Source organism: Xyrauchen texanus, chromosome 7 (assembly GCF_025860055.1).
Source record: "Xyrauchen texanus isolate HMW12.3.18 chromosome 7, RBS_HiC_50CHRs, whole genome shotgun sequence".
Taxonomy (NCBI): Eukaryota; Metazoa; Chordata; class Actinopteri; order Cypriniformes; family Catostomidae; genus Xyrauchen; species Xyrauchen texanus.
The window spans coordinates 16,656,695-16,678,260 of NC_068282.1; the positions used below are offsets into that span (position 1 = coordinate 16,656,695).

The 21,566-nt window shown below is 37.5% G+C and overlaps 2 protein-coding genes across 7 annotated transcripts in view; one reads left to right on the forward strand and one right to left on the reverse strand.

Annotated features, from left to right (window-relative positions):
• LOC127646422 (gamma-aminobutyric acid receptor subunit beta-3) overlaps nucleotides 1-21,566 on the reverse strand; it is a 139,279-nt gene that overhangs the window by 93,045 nt on the left and 24,668 nt on the right. For 2 of the 4 annotated variants that reach the window (XM_052130063.1, XM_052130061.1), the window contains exons 2-4: nucleotides 14,349-14,396; nucleotides 10,020-10,111; nucleotides 9,812-9,879 (exon numbers count right to left, since the gene is read on the reverse strand). In XM_052130063.1, coding sequence (XP_051986023.1) covers nucleotides 9,812-9,879; nucleotides 10,020-10,111; nucleotides 14,349-14,396 — 208 coding nt within the window. Of the gene's footprint in view, nucleotides 1-9,811; nucleotides 9,880-10,019; nucleotides 10,112-10,200; nucleotides 10,809-14,348; nucleotides 14,397-21,566 lie in introns of those variants that run through there. The other 2 variants (XM_052130064.1, XM_052130062.1) reach the window with 1 other exon arrangement.
• The window catches only part of LOC127646423 (gamma-aminobutyric acid receptor subunit alpha-5-like), a 51,443-nt gene continuing 40,911 nt past the window's right edge, over nucleotides 11,035-21,566 (forward strand). Inside the window, exons 1-6 of one of the 3 annotated variants that reach the window (XM_052130066.1) lie at nucleotides 11,035-11,138; nucleotides 12,146-12,214; nucleotides 17,191-17,275; nucleotides 17,543-17,667; nucleotides 18,591-18,658; nucleotides 19,377-19,597. In XM_052130066.1, the coding sequence (XP_051986026.1) occupies nucleotides 17,193-17,275; nucleotides 17,543-17,667; nucleotides 18,591-18,658; nucleotides 19,377-19,597 (497 nt within the window). In that variant the 5' untranslated portion in view covers nucleotides 11,035-11,138; nucleotides 12,146-12,214; nucleotides 17,191-17,192. Of the gene's footprint in view, nucleotides 11,139-12,145; nucleotides 12,215-15,859; nucleotides 15,897-16,093; nucleotides 16,436-17,137; nucleotides 17,276-17,542; nucleotides 17,668-18,590; nucleotides 18,659-19,376; nucleotides 19,598-21,566 lie in introns of those variants that run through there. The other 2 variants (XM_052130067.1, XM_052130065.1) reach the window with 2 other exon arrangements.

Genomic DNA, 21,566 nt, shown 5'->3' on the forward strand with positions numbered 1-21,566 from the left:
TATTTTTCATATTACAGTAATGAAAATGTGGGAAAATGAGGCTTCATTTTCTTTTAAGTAAAATCTATTTTCTTATTTGGTTTGATTTTGGGGTGAAATATTACCAGGACAGAGCTCTCCTTGACAGATTTCTTGAGATTTGCTCTCCTGCATGAACACAGTCGCAGTCACAGCCGCATTATATTGATTATGTTTATATGCTCTTGATTTCTGAGAAATAACTCGTTTGCTAACAGCACATTTTGACAGGATAATTTAATATTGCCTATGCTGGGTCCCTCTAAAGAGATGCTGTTTAAGCCTGTTTTTTTCTTTCTTTTTTTTTTCCATTTCATTTAATTCATTTTTATGGACAGGTGTTATATTTTAACACTTTTTCTCTTTTTCATTACATTGTACATTTACATTTATGCATTTGGCAGACGCTTTTATCCAAAGCCACTTACAGTGCACTTATTACAGGGACAATCCCCCTGGAGCAACCTGGAGTTAAGTGCCTTGCTCAAGGACACAATGGTGGTGGCCATGGGGTTAGAACCTGTGACCTTCTGATTAACAGCCCTCTGCTTTAGCCACTACGCCACCACCATTTTTCCAAACAATCTTGCTTTAAGACGGCTTCAAATGAGATTTCATGGCATCATTCTTTTATTGCATAGCTCCATAAGTCAATATGAGTGTGTCTGTGTATGTGTAATGATGTTCCAAACACTCTGATTTCTTCTCAACCCTCATAACTGAACAATACGGATAAGACGTAAACAGTGACATTTCCGTGTGATCTTTGAACCAAATGAAAAATCTGCAGTCCCTTATGTAGGCCTATATTTTATGTGCAAAGATGGGGGAGGTACAGATGCTGTAACTGTAATATGCAATGCAAGGTTTACTCAAGGTACTGGCCTTTCCCCACTGACAGCATGAGATCTCTTAGCCTTTAACAGCCCTGTCACTACAAGTCTGAAGGCAGAATTCTGCTGCATGCACTGACATCAAGAGTGCACTGTACAGCATATCTTAAAATAAACCTTATTATATGGATCACATTTCAAGCTGAAGATGTTTAGATGAAATATATATATCAGTTTAAGAAACCTATACTGCTTTTTTACTTTGGCATAAGGGAATTTGTACCAAAATAGCAACTGTGATGAAAGGACCATGAACCTTACAGGAATGATCCATGTTCAATTCAAGTTAAGCTCTATCTGTGGCATGCTGTCGATTTCTACAGAAAATTATTTTGACTCATCCTGCTATTTGTAAAAAAAAAAAAAAGTGTTTAAAGTTATGCACTTACAATGAAAGACTTAAACATTATACCTGTTAACATGAGACAACCATGATAGAAGCACTTACTAATCTTGTATGTGTGAAGCTTAATTAAATCTCTCAATTCCTGTCATGAACATGTAAAGCCAATAAACACGGTAACTTTCACATGATACTGTGAGTATACCAGAAAGGGACACAGCGTTACTATCTAGAAAGCATTCTGTACATTAATCAAACTCCACCCACAACATTTATGTTTGTAATAAATAACCAGACATTTGTTAGAACAGTAGTCCCATCACTAAAAGAATGATTTAGAAAACGAAGCTCACATGACAAACATTGTTGTACAGAAGGATTAATATAAGTTCTTAAACAACAATATGACCTTCACATTTCTGCTTTGAAGAAATGTTGTTCTTTAATTCTTTCTTACAGTAAACAAAAGTCATATTATTTTGAATCATATAATATAAACAATTTAATAAATATTAAATTAATTTAATATTCTTCATTTCTTTAAGATTTAGTTAAAGAAATGTTTTCATGGACTTCCATTGTAAGTGGTAATCAAAAAATTAAAAATAATTATTTTTATTCTTATTTCACTTTGGTAATCAACTGCCCAAAACGTTATTTTACTGCAACTTTTATGACCAAAATTAGTGTCATTTTTTTATGCCATTTGTGGGTTTAGTCCTCAAAAAGTGTGAACACTGTGGCACTGTGGTGCTATCAAAACATTGTTTGTTCGGGTAGTTTAAACATCCTGGCCAGCCTAATACAGCAACATTGGCTAAATCAATAGTGTGAGTTTGGGGCAGGACCATCTGTTTGAGTGACCAATGGAAGACGGGTAAAGTGCTCGGGAAATCTGTTTGAAAACAATCATTATTTTTACATTTTTTTATATGATGTGGTGCAGAAATTACACATTTAAGCAGTGTGGTTCTGTTATGGTTAGCCCATAACTTGCCAAAGCTGAATTCAAGACAGTGACGCTTTTAGAACACAAGCAAAAACCAATGAAGAGATTCAGTGGAAACCCTTGGAAACCAGCAAAAAGATGCTTCATGGGTCAAAATATGGCATGCATCGCCATGTAGAAGCCTTGACTCATTCTGTATGCTTGATTGTTGGAAAGCACAAATTCTCCTCTAATTCCTACCAATGTCACCACTGAACCTCTGGGACTGTTACGTTTGTAATACAATATGACAGCGAGACATTCTAAAAACTGATGCTCCATTGAATTTGTTCTTGTTTCATTAACACACATACTAACAAAAATCTTGATGTTGTGTTTCATGTCTATCTCTGACACATTAGTCTAACTAATGAGGTACACATTTTAACGTTCAACACACACATGTGCACAAACCTCGTACCAACTGCCTGCCCACCTGACACTCTGCTAGAGTGAGCCTCATTGCCATGGCAGCCAGCTATTTATACACGATGCTGCACAATCAGGCCTTGTCACAGTAAACAGGGGTGTAAGGAAAGCTGAGGATATGTCAGTCAATCAGGACATGTTTTCCTGTGATTTACTGGCTAATGGCAAGAGTTAACAGGTTGGACAAATCAGGGGTGGATGCTGATTGTGCAATGCTGTCATTATATTACCTCTATCAATCTATCACACACATCACATACAGTTACACCTGATGAATTAACAGTCTAAATGTCAACATTTGAGTATTATTGCCTCAATTATGTTTTGTTAAACATACCTGAGTAATACTGACACCTCTCAATCCATGTCAGTAAATAAGGAGTCATATGACAGTTAACGGTAAATAACTAGTGGTTGACTGCTACATGTTTTTCAATAATCAAGGCCAAGACAGCCAAGAGGCCAATTATATACAGTCAGGTCCATAAATATTGGGACATCGACACAATTCTAATCTTTTTGGCTCTATACACCACCACAATGGATTTGAAATGAAACGAACAAGATGTGCTTTAACTGCAGACTTTCAGCTTTAATTTGAGGGTATTTACATCCAAATTAGGTGAACGGTGTAGGAATTACAACAGTTTGTATATGTGCCTCCCACTTTTTAAGGGACCAAAAATAATGGGACAGATTAACAATCATAAATCAAACTTTCACTTTTTAATACTTGGTTGCAAATCCTTTGCAGTCAATTACAGCCTGAAGTCTGGAACGCATATACATCACCAGACGCTGGGTTTCATCCCTGGTGATGCTCTGCCAGGCCTCTACTGCAACTGTCTTCAGTTCCTGCTTGTTCTTGGGGCATTTTCCCTTCAGTTTTGTCTTCAGCAAGTGAAATGCATGACCTGGAGGCAAATGGACCATGTTGCGGTCTAAGTGCCCTCTTACAACAGTTTGCATGGACTGCATGGTGACATCCAGGGTTTCTCCATTTCGATTATAAATTGTGTTTTAAAGGAATAGTTGACCCAAAATTTTTAAGTATGTCATCATTTGCTCACCCACATGTCGTTCCAGACCTTTTGTCATTCCAAACGTTTTGCATTCCTCCATGGAACACAAAAGAGCATGTTTGGCAAAATGTTAGCCTTAGTCATCATTCCTTTTCTTCACATGGAAAAGACCAGCCTGATCTCATGAAAATTATGTGAAAATTATGTGACTGTTGCAACATTTTTGCAGAATAAATTACGTGGTTCCATACACATATTGCGACAATTGCAAGGTGAACTGTGCACTGTGTGACACTAAAAGTGAGATAAACGTGTGATGTATATGCATTCCAGACTTCAGGCTGTAATTGACTGCAAAGGATTTGCAACCAAGTATTAAAAAGTTTCAGGTCAAAATACCCCACGGATCATTTATTATACCGTGTTATAAATACCTCTTTTTGGATGGAATCAAAAACACGCTGATTTTGTGTGTGTTTCTTTAAACGCAAATGAGCTGCTGGTCCCCACCCCCTTTCCGGAAGAGGTCTGTGCCTTTACAGCTCGTGCTTCGGTTACTACAGCAACAACTATATGACTCACAGCGTAAATACCGGAGTTCAGGCAGGGCTGGACTGGGAAGAGAAATGGGAAGAGAAAGAGGCAGGTGTTCACTGTCCTTTTCTGCATAAACCGCTCGGTTCTCCGCCCCTGATCGGCCACAAAGTGTGTCGGGCCACTGGGAAAATGCCCGGTATGCAGGATTACCAGTCCAGCTTGTCCACTGCGTCTTCAGTGGCTCTGATGCCAGGAGATCGTGAAGTCTTTTAAGTTCAATTTTACAGCCAACAACAGAACACTTTTGATGCTTACAAAGCTGAGACATTATTCTTCTCACTGTAGCTGATCCAGCACAGAAAAAATGTCGGACTGTGTAGATTACTCAGTGGAGGAGGGTGGAGTCGTGGGCGAGGCCTGCTCTAAAGTGATGTCACTTTAAAGTAGAAATAAAAACCCGTTCATTTTGACACACTGTTTTTGATTAATAGGAATATAAGAAAGAGGATTGGTTGGACTTTTGGTTGTATACACACACTGCTGACTCACATTTATGTATAAACACCATGTAAAAGTGACTTTTGCATAATAGGTCCCTTTTAATGTCAATATTAGGAATTGAGATACACACAATTTCTGGAATCAAACAAACACTTATTTGACAAAATAATTACCTAAATAAAACAGAAGAGAACAACATAAACAGATACCCTATAATTATTCGGCCATGTAGACATGATTATCTGTCGATGCGGATAATCTGAAAATGTACAAATATCGACAAATTAATAAACCTGGCCAAAATATCAGCCTGTCACTACTATTCTATACTTTACTACTACCAATATATCGGTCTCTCACTACAATACTATGCTAATAATATAACTTGGAATAAAAGTTCTGGTGTGTATTTATTATAACTGGCCCTAACCACACAAAATGAATCATTTTTGCAAAAATGTTTTAGGGCCTGTCAAGTTTTAATATTCAGTCTTGAGGTACAAGAGAACAAAATATATACCCACAAGGACTTTATTAGGAATACCTCTACACCTACTAATTCATGCAATTATCTAATCAGCCAATTGTGAGGCAGCAGTGCAATGCATAAAATCAGGCAGATATGGGTCAGGAGATTCAGTTAATATTCACATCAACCATCAGAATGGGGTAAAAATGTGATCTCAGTGATTTGAATCAGTGGCATGATTGTTGGTTGCGGACGGGCTGGTTTGAGTATTTCTGTAACTGCTGATCTCCTGGGATTTTCACGCACAACAGATATAAATGCCTTGTTGATAAGGGAGGTCAACAGAGAATGGCCTGACTGGTTCGAGCTTACATAAAAGATACGGTAACTCAGATAACCTCTCTGTACAATTGTAGTGAGCAGAATAGGACCTCAGAATGTACAACACCTTCAACCTTTAGGTGGATGATCTACAACAGCAGAAGACCATGTCGGGCACTTTATTAGGACCATAGTGATCCTAATACATTTCTAGTTGAGTGTATATAAACAGTATATAAATATATAGTGTATATACACTGATCAGCTACATCATTAAAACCACCTGCCAAATATTGTGTAAGTCTCCCTCGTGCCGCCAAATCAGCGCTAACCCGCATTTCAGAATAGCATTGTGTGTGTGGTGAGTGGCAGTTCTGTGGACGAAAATGCCTTGTTGATGAGGCATTTTGCTCATCAAAAATGCCTTGTTGATGATGGCAGGACTGGTTTACACCGACTAAGTCTATGGTAACTCAGATACAGTAACTGTTCTGTACAATTGTGGTGAGAAGAATAGCATCTCAGAATGTTATTCTGAGATGCAGGATGGTGCGGTTTTGGCAGCATGAGGGGGACCTACATAATATTAGGCAAGTGGTTTCAATGTTGTGGCTGTTTGGTATATAAATCAGCATAAGACAAAAAACATTAAAGCAGCTTTTTCACATTCAAACTCTTCTAAACATTTGAAAAACCTTTTCTTTCAAACAAAAAGGGCTATTCACTCTAGGATGTTAAAGAACAAATACCTTTTGAAGGCAACCTGATGTCGAGGAAATTAGAAATAACCGAAATTCCTGAAGCCCTTTGTATTGTCAGCCACACTTACAAGAAAATCTTTATTCTACACTCCAGGGGCCTTTTATTGGAATTAGCCAAACACAAATTGAACGATGCATTGTGCGACATTTAAGGTGTCACTTTAAGGTCCTTTTGCTGAATATGTATGTCTGCATGTGTGTGCCTGTCTATAAATGTCAGAGTAACAGACATTTACTTTATTACATGGCAAAATTACAATGCATGGACTCTTCCCATCTGGAAAATAGAATAATGTGTAATGGACATGTACTGCTCACAGCTGAGAGTGACCTTCTGTAAACATGTGAATGTCTACAGAACCTTTATCTAAGCATATTTTTTTCTGCTGTATGAAAATAAATATGTATTGCAACTACTTTCATAGTGACAGTTTAAGGTGTTACATTAATAAACGTTTATTTACATGAGATCAATGCCCCTAGCAAATAGCCAGTGGGTTAGTTGTCTGCAGCATACTGTATGTTGCATAAAGTACACAATAATATATCAGCATAATATGGCCAATAGAACAGGACCCTAACCCCACTGATGTGTATTGTTTTGCGGGATATTTAAAAAAAAATTAAATACAAATGGAGGTATCTGAGACATGGTCTGGCATGTTGTGCATGTGCTCCAATGTGTTGCGAGGTGACACTTATGAGAGTGTGACACAAGTTAGAATCTTTTGGCTAGGGTAATTTCCCATTATTGCTTTGATCTCACCCTCCACTCTTTTCCCTCATGTTTCCCTATCGCATTTCTACACTGTCCTATCAAATAAAAAAGACAAAAAGCCCATAAAATAACATAAAAAAAAACAAAAAAAAACAGACTACGTCAATGACTCAATACATCCCAAATCAAGATAGCAAAACCACGGTCAACAATATTCACATGTAGTATTACTTCTGCCTGCTAATTCATTTGCTAATCTGTAATCCTTAATCCATGTATTTCTCCACAAACAGTGAGCAAGTTTTGATAAATAGAGGCATACTCAGATAGGCTACTCTTGTTTTTCTATTTCACCATTTTTATCTTACACAAGCAAAAACAAAGATCATCTCAGGAGGGCTGAGCCATTCCATATGGTCTGAACATGCAGTCATGTATACACTGACTGTGCACAGATATGCCTGTGCAGATAATGTTTCGTATTGTTCTCTATTCCTGTCACTCCCTGGATGCTTAACTGTCTCACAGAATAATAATCACAGTGACTGCTGTAATCCCTACTGTGCACAGAGGTTTCCCTGATATCCCCACTGTGCTAGGCTGCACTGAGCTTTGCTGAGATGAGCCCCCACCACCACAAACACGCACACACTCACACACAAACTCTCTCTTCCTCCCTCTGCCTGGATAACTGCTATTAACAATACAGGCCAAGTAATCCTAATTTGTACCTCTAAAGAAAGTTAATCCATTATACAGAAAGAAATAATCTGTGAAGAGCATAAACCATTCTTAAAATGGAAAATCCTGTTACTGCCTGCTTGATTACCTTATCATTAGATTTCCTGTACAAGCACTCTAAGTTCAGTCACATGGCTAACCTCATCAGACGAGCAGCAGTCTTGATTTCTGGTATAAATTGACTCAATATTTCATGGGTCAGTTTCATTCCATGGGAGAAATAAAAATAAATGTGGCTTTATTGAATAATTCACATAACTGATAAGACTAAGTGTGGCAGTGCTAAATTATTAATGATCTTAATATTGCAAAAAAAGCACTGATCAATGTATCACTACAGTGAGTGGGAGAAGTGAGTGGAAGGAAAGTTGTGGGCAGAACAGTTGGGCTGAGTGGTATTGCATTACAAACTGCTACAATCAAAGCAAGGCACATCACACATGACGATAAGATGACAATCGCTGAATGATGCAATAATGATTATTGAGTTTTTTCTTTGCCAATGCAACTAATGCAAATAGAACATTAATGTATTAAATATTCAATCACTTTTCACTTTTCAATCAACATGGAATCTTTAAAACTGAATATGTTTTTCTTTTTTCTTCTTCTTCTTCGTAATTGGGTGGGTTATGTGACTTTCATTGCTCTAAGCACTGACAGACGTGTTTGGGGTTAATACAGGATTAGCGCACCTTGGTCAAACTTTCACATTTAAGGATAAAACCACAAGTGACAGGTGACAAAGACTAATCTGTAGCATACATATCCTCTATTTTGACATGATGGTTCAGAAAAGTCTTTGTAACAGAGAAGACACACAATCCATTTTAAAATTAATGTTTTCCATAGAGAATAAAGAGAATAGCCATGTCAAAAACTAAAATAATTACAAATAAAAAAACATGGCGAGCACTTTTGACCCAATCATTTCCTAGCATATCGTGATACAGTGCATATATTAGGACAGATACTATATATTTCCCCTTGTCAATGTCCATCAAGTTAATTATATGTTTTAATAGCCTGCAAGCTGAATAAACACGGGTCCAGCTGACTGATGATCATTTCATATGGCAAGGTTAATAAGCTTCAGCATGTGTCCTAAGCATATGTGTCCATTCCCTCACTCGCCATGTGCGACTCTATCTTCTTTATAGTGCCCAGGTGAGAGGGCTCATCCATTTGCATATTCATTACTGTGAAATGAACAAGGTTGCCATGGAGATAGCTCAGTCTCATATGCTGATGTGGACACTGTCCATTAAGGGTTTTTGAGGCTACATTTTTGACAGTTATAATCAAGCCTATTTAGCCTGCTAAAGGTCAGAAAGAGATCAACAAATGTGACACAATAAGCATAGACTTCATATTGTATCTACTGACACTCCCAATAAAACTTTTACACTATTTTGTAAACATGTGCACAAAAAAGTTAGTTGCTGCACATCCCTACACTCCACACAGTCAAGTTATGTGTGCAATATCTGTTTGTGAACCAGAAATTTAAAAAGCACTGTCTTCTTAAACAGCGCTTCAGGAGTAGTCATAGTAAATTTTGGGTAACTTTTACTAATCTAAAGTGCACCCTTACAGTTTTCAGTCTTAAACCTAGTGGGATATACATCCAACTTTTCATGGTAACAGTGATCACGAATCATGCTAACTTGAATACTGATCTACACTGCAATAGCACTAACTTAACATCACTTCTACCTGGATTTAGTACTGAAAGGATAAAAAAAAAAATTTTATTAAAAAAGCCTTACTAAACACTAAAAAGACAGTAGTAGACAATAATCGGTCTGATTTCAGCACCATGGACAGCATAATGGAAAGGTCTGTTGACTCTCAGGCTATTTCCAGCACACATTAATGAGAAACCACAATAACACAAATTATTTTAGCATATCACTATTACCATTAGCGTAAAATGTTTGTTTCTCATCATATTGTTAACATTTAAGTCGCGTCTGCAAAGGTCCACATTTATGAATCTACGCAGAACTTGTTCATTAACTAATCAAGGATATATATATATATATATATACAGTGGAAAGGAACACATACCATGTTGACCTCAGACACCATGTCTATGCTCGCCACGTCGATGCTCATCCCAACCGCCACCGGTGCACCTTAAACCAGAGGAGAAACTTAACCGTGAAGTTCACTGAAACCATTGAATTGTTTTTTAATAGACTCTATTTCCTCTGGTAATCGTGAAATAATTATGTAACAGTCAAAGTAAGGAATAATAAAGTGAGCAACGTCATACCTCCAAAGTCTGGTCGAAGACGAATGTCATACCCTTTCAACAGCTTGTCTACTGTCTCTTTGACAAAAGACATGTTTCCTGGTTCATTGGCGCTGAAAAGAAAAAATAAAGAAGGTTATTCCAGGATAATAGAGAGCCCAGGAGGTCCATGCTCTCGCGCGTCTCCACCAGCTCGTCTTACCTTTGAGCACAGCACATTACTGCCACAATTACCGGTAATGAAAGAACACCAAACAGCCTTCGTTTCTGTTTTCCAAACATTCCTTATACTCTTTCAGACAAGGAATCGAGTGACAAAACGGACGTTGTAAGGTTTCCTTGCGTAGGTAATTGGTTACGTTATTCCATCAGTAGGTCTATGCTTAAGAAGTCATTGAGACTACAATTACTGTCAAGCACGCGCAAACAATTCGTTGCGGTCCGTGTTTTCGCTTGTGTTTTGGATAGGTGCTGGGCAAATACAATGCATTTTGCCCAAAACACTACCGGAGCTTACAGCAGGGGAGTCGGTGGTTAGGGTTTAGCCAGATCTCCATCCTTCGGTTTTAACGCCCGTTGCTGTGCTTTCCCGAATATACACCCTCTGTTGAAATCACAGTCTTAACGCCTCTTTTTTTGGCTAGAGCTAAAAGCAAAAGGAGGTCTGGACTAGTCAATTGGGGAAAACTGAATTATTGCTCAAACTCATGCAACAATACACGCTTCTTATCAACGGTTCTCATAATCCACTGCCTCCGGGAAAACGTGCGAATTGGAAACTGAAACTGAAATATCGGTATTGATTTCGGCAACAGTGACTGGACGTTAATGACCACGTAGACCGGAGTGTGGTGAAATTGGCATAGGAGCACGAGGACTTCGCTATGTAAAGTGCCCACGTGACGTGACTTGATATTCCACACGCAGTTTTGTTGTTTGGTATCGCGACCGGAGTTAATCGCAAGACCTATTTCAATAGAACACAAAAACCTAACAGTTTGTCCTCCAAAACACTTGTTTGGTTTCAGTGGGTCATCGACAAGTTCAGTTATCTAGTCGATAAAAGCGATATACGAGCGTAAATGTTGAGAAGAAGGAGGTACTCTTTGCTCATGGAGAGAAAATAAAGGTTCGAGAACAGTTAAGTCATTTTTATTTGTATAGCGCTTTTCACAACACACATCATTTTAAAGCAGCTTTACCGAATATTATGCTTCAACAGAAAAATCTGTAATATAATAATGTCTTCCAGTCATAATTGTGTGGTTTTAAAAAAGAGACATGATTGTAAATTGTGCCTTAAAAAAATTATATAAAATAATTATATTTATATTTAGACCCCCAGTGAGCAAGATTAAGGCGACTGTGTCAAGGAACACACAACTCCATAAGATGTTGGTTAAAAGAGAAAAATAACCTTGGGGGAAACTAGACTCACTGTTGGGGCCAGTTCCCCTCTGGCTAAACAGCATGAATATAATGCCAATATTAGTTATTTATGTGTAGTGCAAGTCAAGATTTAAAATGAGTAAACTAAATAAGTGTTAGGGGCCAATGTTTAAACATAAAAATATTGAATTACCTGTAAGATTAATGACTAAAGTCTTAGAATTTACATTCTTAATTAAATGTGAAAGTGCAAACAGTGCACACCAAGCTAATGGCTGTTCACAAATGCTAACATAATGCTCAAACCAAGTAACTCTGATAAGTGCAGTCTCTGTACTAAGATGGTGCCTAAATTCTGACTGAAATTCTTCATATATAATTATTTATTTATTTGTAAAAATGAACATAGTTGGGAGGACACTACCTTTTCTAGTATTTTCGACATAAATGGGAGATTTGAGATTGGTCTATAACTAGACAACTCTCCATGATTAAGCTGTGGTTTCTTGATAAGCAGTTTAATAACTGCTAGCTTAAATTTTCTTGGGACATGCCCTAAGGATAAAGAGGAGTTAATAATGTTAAGAAGAGGTTCTGAGATTACAGGAAACACTTCCATTTAATAGCTTGGTTGGTACTGACTCTAACATATATGTTGTTGATTTTGAGTATTTTTGGCATTTTACTGAGAAAGGGATCATGCATTTTTGAAGTTGTTGCTGAACTATATTCATCTTGTATGTGTTCATCAATTCAAGATGCTGTGAGAAGAAAGCAACCTACAACAACTCCTCAAGAGAGCTGACTGAGTCACAACTTCTTATGTGGTAAATTCGTCCCTCAAAATTAAAGGGCTGGAAAGGTAGGGATGTTAAAACTATAATGTTTTAACATCCCTGCTCCTGACATGTTAAAACATTATAGTTGTGGCAGTTTACATGAGACATGTCATAACTGTTAAGTACTAGATCTTTCCTTCTATTTAAGTGTTATGGACACGAGTAAACTCTCTCTCTCTCTCTCTCTCTCTCTCTCTCTCTCTCTCTCTCTCTCTCTCTCTCGCTCTCTCTCTTTCTGAGAAGATAATTTCAGCTGCACTGTCTGCACATATCTGCTCCAACAAGGTATGGCGGTATCAAATGGCAGTGCTTTAGAAATTTATTAGAGCATTACATACCCTGTACTGTACCTCTCCACACACACACACACACACTCACACACACACACTAATAGTGATAAATAGATCATCACACAACGGAGGGGAAGACGAATAATGCTGCTTTATTGACACCTTCTGTGATGGAATCAATCTGATATATTACTTGTCCTCACCACCACTCCCCATCATTGGATATTAAGGCTCCTCCGGTTAGCCTCTAGGCAATTTTATTATACATAATCAGATTTTCAGTGAGGCCTGACTGTCTGCTGAAGATTAAGCAGAATTGAAATGGCTGCTACCAAGCCTTAAAAACTTGTCATTAGACTAATCCTGTTAATTTGACCTGTGTTCAAAAAGATTGTCCCATTGCTCTGACTGAATTGAGAGGTTGTTTACAGGAGCTATTGATGAATTTGACGCAGTCAATGGTTGAAGTTAGTGGCTTTCTTAAATCCCTCATGCTGCATTAAGGCTGTAGTGTGTGGACGGATGCTGCCTTAATGCTTTTAGGAGTAGACACCAGATGCAGAGGGATGTGGCTGCGCTTCCTGGTACTGTTTCGCAAGCATTACTCCAGAAAGGAGAGATGTTTTTGGATGCTCTTCTTCAGTCCTCAAGTACATGTTATTCTGTTTTTGAATGGCAATAAGAGCTATTTATCCACTGTCTGAAAAAGTGTTAGAACTATATTTAAATAATAAATACATCTAGATAGCCTTATACATTTTGAATTGTTAGCAAATCTTTAAATAGTTTTTTTGGCAGTTGGACCTATCTGTTCCGAGCAAATGTTTTAGAATCCGTTATAGTGCATTGCTTTTGCTTACCTTTTTTCATCTTTTAACCTAAAAGTTGACATTCATAGTAAAGTATTCAATTATGCTGCTAAAATGGTTTCTGAAGACTGGATTCTACAGCTACATATACATATAGGGAAGAATTTCTATGCTCCTTACAACATAAACATTTATCAAGAACAGCCACTATAAGGAGAGAGATGGAAAGCGAGGGTTGCTCTGAACAGCACTTACCCACACACACCCACATCCCTTCATCCAAACAAAGCACTCCACTCACACATCATCTGCAAATGCAAAGTCTTCTCAGTGTGTGGGCTGAGCAAATGGCACCAAGTCACGGTCACACACCAAGCCAAATGCTGTTAAAGCCTTTAAAGTGATGGTAGTCGAACAGGGTGTGGGACGAGTGAAACCTTTTACTATGATCTCTATATCTAAAAAAAATGATTTCAAATGACCAGTCTCCCCTGGCCACTGTGATTGTGAGGTATGAAGAAAAGTTCACTTCACTGTACTTTGCTTCATTTCTCCCACTAGATTTTCAAAGGGGCATTATCTATGATTTTCAAATCTACTTAGGGGTGAGGTAGTAGAACATCACTAGGGGGAATGAAAACATGGTTCCTCTGAAAGCGTTTTTCCTTTTTTTTGTGTCAAGTCGCAGATGCAGCAGACCTCACTTCTCCACACGCCCCCACTACCCCCTCCAGATTAAATGGACACAGATAAATAGATTCCCTGGATATAGTGAATTTTGCACTGTGCCAAATGAATAATGTATGTATCTGGCTGGCATTGGGGGCCTGATTTGTTTTAGATTGAGACAGAAATTTGCAAAATCACTCCTAATACCCATTGAAGGATTCAGACCCCTGCAATACTTCAGAAAAGATGAACAGGCATATCCTGGGAAGTAAAGTGTGTGCAGTAAATGGTAGTGATACTGTTAAATGCTGTGAAATTTCATGTACTTATTTTCCTGTATGGTGAGAAACTTACCTTGTGTCATAGATTGCATACAGCTTTTTATTCCCATCCACTGCATTCCTGAAAAACAGAAGGGGAAGTGATGTTACTATTCCCATCATGGAATACAACATTACTGATTTTAGAATGGATCATTCAAAATTCTGAAAGTCAAGTGCCATTCCTGATTGTCAGTAAAAAGTATTTGTACCTCTCAAAATAATTACCAAATATCATCATTCCTTTGCAATATCGCATATAATACACAATGTGTGTCTTGAGTTCAAACAGGCATGAATGAGGGCTGTAATTATCTTGTTCTAATAATCATAGTTATTTAAGCTCTGTTTAACACAAACTAACTAGATCACGTTTATCAGATGCTCACAGGACACAGGTGGACGCCAGAAGTAACTGCTGCTCGCGTGTGAAAAGTCTCTGGAGTCTACATCAATAGAGTCAATCAGCATTCATACAAAAGCACTTCAGATATGAATCAATCCACAAAACACATTACTAAAATATCACATTATGTGTAAACAATGAAAACTCTTTGTCACAGAATTATGCAATAGCCTACTACTAGAGCCTATTTTTACAATAGCACTATGACCATTAAATCCAACTCAAGTCTGATGTTTAATTTACTCAGTTGAATCAAAAGATTTTGCTCATGTTTCATGAAAAAAGGCCTATTGAGAAATATGGAAAATGTTCATGTTTCATGTTATGCTGTACTACATTACACAGACACCTCTGACCTCCTGTAGGTCCTGTCAGAGAGATTGTCATTATAAGAGACACAAGTTCAAAACTAGTTCTTTTCACTCAAGCCCGACATGAAATTGGAGCAAGAATGGGAATTTTTATGTTTATGTTTCCATTTATTGGATGAGTTCAAGCACTGCAGAGTGATATTCAGCATCAGAAAAAAATGTGATTAGAGTTCCCTCTGATGGTTGTCCTCATTACTACCTGTGCCCAATCTATTTCTCAGAAAACACAAAGCACAACATTGCAACATCGCCACATCTACTTTTTCATGTCTAGTCCTGCCAACAATCAATAGTATCTACCTCACACTGATAGGCTACCTTGACGACTTTATATAGTTATACAGTTTAGTTTAATTAGGCTCAAGACATCGCTCTTATTTACAACCCGTTGTGCTAATCTGATACATTGAAACACGAAATAATCTCCCTCGTTGGAGATATAATAGTCTGCAGCTATTCTTCAGAGGAAACCAGTCTTTATTAAACAGCCTTACTGGAGTAGGGTGGCTGCCTACGGGTAAATGCCTTGGCTCAATATGCCAAGTAAGCAGAATTGTTGGGAAATCCGCTGATTTTCTACCATCAACCACGCTTTTATTTCACGCAAGACCTGGGGTAATCGCTCTCTTCTCTGAATAAGCATAACTGTTAAATTTCAAACCCCAACGGTCCCTCAGATTTCCCTCAAGGGGTATTTATGCACGAGGTGACGTCCTATTACTTTGGTCCCAAATATTAACAAATGCCACTAGAGTGACAGTCGGGTGGAGTGGAGAGAGCAACAGACGTCCAAATCGGCGACCCGGTAAGCGAGGAATCCCGTTAAACTCTGTAACGCTTGCAGATGTTGTACAATAGGCTACCACAGAGTACAATGTAGAGGGGAGAAGGGGGAAAGTAATGGTCTGTTAAGGGGGGGATGTGCTGTCTAGAGGGAAAATATGGTAAGACTGTTTAAAGGGCTCTTGTATTGCATGCTTACTGTCGTTCAATTGGATTTAGGAGAGATGAAGAAAAGGTCTTTGGGATGCGGAGGAAAGGAAGAGTTCCTCTGCAGCGGTTGCTCAGTCACCGAATCGTAAAATAGGACTGAATGAGCCGATATGGTTAAGACTGGATATATATATAGGCCTATATATATATATAAAAAAGCAGATGGTTTTTGAATAATAGTGTGAAAGTCTGTGCATTCCATCGTGACATATATATATATAGCCTATATGAAGAACAACGCATAACACTACTGCTGTAAGCTGATCGTTGCGGGAAGATTTTGCTCACTGCTTCAAAAAGAATTCTTGCAGATCTTCAACGTGGATCCACTGCACCAATCGAGATTTTAAGGTAAAATACGAGGCTTTTACAGTACTTGTACCGAGATTGTAGCCTATATCTATACTCAACTCTTCTTTGCAGGACTCGCTATAAATGCCTACAACGAGTTGGACAAGTTTATACGCCAGAGGCTGTTAAAACTAGAATTACAGCTGCTGCAAACTCGGCTCTCTAACGGCTTTACAAACGACCACAATGAGCATGATGCCAAATGCATCAAACTGATATGCAATGGATCCGATGTGTTGCTTTGACATGATCGGGATTCTGTTTTATTTTTTTATTTTTTTTCTGCTTAATCTATAAATCTTTTTTAATCTATAAGTGTCTTTTTTGCTTTATCTATAAATAAATAAAAAACTATAAATGCATAACACATATACACACATTTATATATAACGTTATAAAAAATGCAACAAAGTGGCCTGATTTTATTTTCGTTTATTGATTTCTATTTAATACGACTGATCGGTTACCGCATGTCGATTATAAAACGGACTTTAGATAGATAACACTTCGTTAATTATTATAAAGTTGTTTCTGGTTGTTTTAAAATGACTAATTATCGTATCGTACCTCATATTTTGCATGCACCTCTAACTCTGTCTTAGCTTCTTAATTTTACGATAGATTAGCTCACGTCGGGAGCCTGCATAATTATATTTCACGGAGAATAATCGGATTGCCAGTGACATAGCCTGCTCTGGACATCACTTTCTTCATAATGTTGGTGTGAATGACTCCGTATGCTGGACTCTTTGCAGGTATGGAATATGGACCACACTTCAGCACCAAAATGAGAAGTCTGTGGGTTGGTGTTGTGTTCATGACTTTCACCTACCATTTAAGGTATGCTATATTTTTTAAACATAAATTTCTTTCTTCTTACTCCATATATTTATTTATTTATTTATTTTTTAAGTGTTTTTATTTTTTTGTTTTTTTGTTTAATGCAGAATTCAAGGAAATGAAAAAATAAATAAATACAATTCCGTCATTGGTTTTATCAGTTATTTCTTAAACCACACAGACCATTGTGTTATTGTGCTAAAATACTTAATGTGTGAGCTAATGCTTGTAGTTATTAATTCACTGTGTGATCTCTTTGTGCATTAGCCTCTCCCAGTCTACTACAGAGACTCCTAAAGAGTCAGAGCTTAATGATAACATCACAGTGTTCACGCGGATCTTGGATGGATTGCTGGATGGCTATGATAACAGACTTCGACCTGGGCTGGGAGGTAAATTCTATATAGATACCATCTCCATCTCAAAACATCATCAGTAACAAGATTGTGCTTCAGTGAAGAACTGTTATTTTTTCTCTGCATTGATGTCTGACATTGACCTTCAGTAGTTATTCTGAAAAGACATCATCAGAGATAAAAGCAGATGGTTTTTGAATAATAGTGTGAAAGTCTGTGCATTCCATCGTGACATCAGCATAAAGAATCTTAATAAAAAAAGAGAGGGTTGCTGCTTCTATTCAGTGTACTAACTTGGAGGAAAAGCACACAGAAATAAATCTTTGTTTTCATACATGCAGATATGTTTTTACAGAGCAGAAGTGTTCACTGAAATTGCCTGGTCCTCTGTGAAAATCAAATGGCCACAGTTTCCTGGCACTCTCATTTACTGTGTTCTTGCGAGAGGCAGTGGTAAGAAAGAGAGGACATGAATGTGGCTGCTGACTTTGAGAAAGCTGTCATTCATTTCGAAAGGTGTAGGCTTATTGTTCTCAGAGGGAGAAAAGCATGGCATTATGGCAGAGAGCAAGAATTTACACAGGGCTTTTTTTTACAGTACATGTGTGAGAGAGAAAGAAAGCATATCACAAAACTTTAGGGCCAGCATAGTGGTGACTGTAGACAAATTAGGGCACTGGACTTGATTTAGTGCTTTGAGAAGAAAGTGCTATGAGATGAGAGAAATTGATTGCTTTCAGAGATAGTCATTCATTTAAAAAGAATGCATAGAAATGTAACATTTTTCAGAAGCAAAACACATTTTAATGGAACTCCTGAGCGTTTTTATCATATTAAGACTCATGCACGAAAGGCTCCTATTACTCAGTATACTCCTATTACTCCTATACACAGTATGCACAGTGCCACTGGATGTGAAGTTCCAATGACCAAAATTAAATCTGCATTTGGTTTTACAGAGAAAGTGACAGAAATTAAGACCAACATCTTTGTTACCAGCTTTGGTCCAGTGTCAGATACAGAAATGGTAAGTACTTGAACCATATCTTTTCTCAGTGATACCAACACATGAGCCAAAATTGTCATAGAAGCACAAAAAAAAAAAAAATGTAATTTTTGTATCTTAAACTTTCTTTTATGACACTATTGGTGATTAGGTTTAATTAGGTTGGTTTAAGGAGGTCAGTTTTGTTCATTTAAAACTCAATAGAGCATTATCCTTAATCTCATCTGTTTTTCATCTCACATTTGCTTTTTATGAAACTGTCTTGGGTTTAGGTTTGAGGTTTAGGGTTGAGAGGTAGATAGAGCATTAACCTTAAAAATCTAATCTGTTTGAGAGAACATTTAACTCTCTTTAGCACCACACCATGGATTTTTTTTAACCTCAGAACTGCTGTGATACGTGTAATGAACAACATAATATAATTTTGTAAAAATTCCGCCACAGTCATATACTTTTCATGACAGCAGGATGTACATTTTGATTGAAGACTATGAAGACAAACCTTTTTTTCTTTGGAATAATGTGCACTAATGAAGACAAGAAAATATTCTGTAACACTCCATCACCTCTCCATCATACTGTATACTGCTGTAGGAAGAAATGCATTCATTATTTAATGTTGGCCATAGTATGAACTGATAACTGATATAACTACAACTGTTATATTTAGTCATGTGACACATTTAGATCTCCTTTCAAATGCACATTAAATTATTCTAATGTTTTCAATTTATCACAGGAGTACACTATTGATGTATTTTTCCGTCAAAGCTGGAAAGACGAACGTTTGCGATTTAAGGGGCCAATGGAAATGCTACCTCTGAATAACCTCCTGGCCAGCAACATCTGGACCCCAGATACCTTTTTCCTTAATGGCAAAAAATCCATCGCTCACAACATGACCACGCCTAACAAGCTTTTAAGACTGAAAGATGATGGGACATTGCTGTACACCATGAGGTACTCATACTTTCAGATGTCATTTAAAGCATGTGAACCACTGTCTGCATGAAATAATTTGAGTTGTTATGGGTAGTAGAGTCACCTTCACCTTCATCTCATTTATACCCTCCTCACCCCTGTTTTGCACCACTTAACCCTCTGTCATGTGACAGATGTGTTAAGCACACATGCACTTGCCTCCTGCTGAACTCAGCATCTCATGTTCCACTCCATACACAATCTCAGTGGGAATGTTCAGCATACCCCTGCTAAGGCTAGGATTTCTTTACTCCAGTGGCAGAAATAACTTCTTTATTATGTGGCAATATTTGACCCTGGAATTGATTTTCATGTCCATTTTGTACTTTTATGAGGGCTTTTTTTTTTACATTACATAAAATGCAATAGGCTATATATCCTGTCATCTATTTATGTCAAATGCTTCAATTGAGTTAATGCATTAATATGGTCACCACAGTGACTAATGCCAAAACTACTGTAGATTAGCCTTGAATAGAACATTATGAAATGCAATATATCAAATGTTAGATAACAGAAATACAGGAATTCTCTATAGTGCATTTTTTTACCCTAAATATTAAGTATTTGGGACTTTTAAAAAGAGGTCACATGAGCATATGTCTTTTTGGTCTATTTATTCATTTATTAATTATTTGATTGAATCTGAAATGCACCAGTTGTCTTAGGTCAACACCTAGAAACATAGAAAAGGAGAAAGAGAGCATGTGGCTGTATGTTTTATGCCCCTGTTTTTGAGCTGTTCTCCACAGACTCTCTGCTCCATTACTCGCACTACCAGGACAGAGGGAGAACACACACACGCACGCACGCACGCACACACACACACACACACACACACATAAACTCACATTCACATGCATACAGTTGCTCTCCATGCTATCATCAGCAACAATCTAATGCCAAGTACCATTCACTAGAGTATTAGGACTGTAAAGAAAAGCTGCTATTGTTGTTCTAGAATGGCATCAATACTAAATCCTCTCTGCAGTGCAAACTACTTCAAAGTGCTGGATGCTGAAGAGCATAATCATAAGAGTGTTTGGATTAATGTGTTTCTAAGCTGCTTTTATTCTCTGAGGTTACAATTATGATAATCCATTATATAATGAGTTATTTGCTTTTATTAACTCAAATTTCAATGCAAAGGTGGATTAGGCGAGTTCTCCACAGAGCTAACAGGCACAATTTGACTTCTTGTAGAAAGGCTAAAGCAATATAAAATAAATGGTAAAGGCAAAGAACATGGATCATTTAATTTACGCAAAACACATTCCTTTCTTGTTTACAAAGCTTCATTTTCTTTTTGTTGTTTTCATTGACTGTGCTGTATATTTTTAGACCAAACCTATTTTGGAATCATTCAATTGCTAAAGTTTAGATAGAGTTGTTTTTTTCTCAAATCACAGTGTCATTAGATTGAAGGAGAGCCCATCAATCCAACATTAATGACTCAGAGTAAGGAAATGACTCAGAATATGTCATTTAGAAATCGATGGTAGAGCTATTGTAGCTTGTCTACTATAAACTCTGCCCAGTGTTGCATTTCCTAACAGTACTGTACCATTAAAAGAGCCTTTTACCACTCGCTAATGCGCAAATTGTTTCCGGAAAAGTGATCAGCAGTAGGTTTTTTTTTTCTCCCGCTGAGATGGAGAGGAGCACCTTAGCTGCCATGAAAAAGCAGGGCAAAACGGTTTCACCACCCACATTCTAAATATGGAATACAGTCTACAAGCTTTTATTAGAGTTAAAAAGGAGGCTATGAGACCGAACAAAAGGGAGATGTTCTAGAAACAGTCAAACCTACTGAAGGATCTGCCATTTTTATAAAATAACCTCTGAGCTTGAGTATACATATATCAAGACAAATGCTGTAGAAGGAAAAATTGCATTGTAGAAGTTAGTAAATATGAATTATAAAATATAAAATATGCCTGAACAGTAT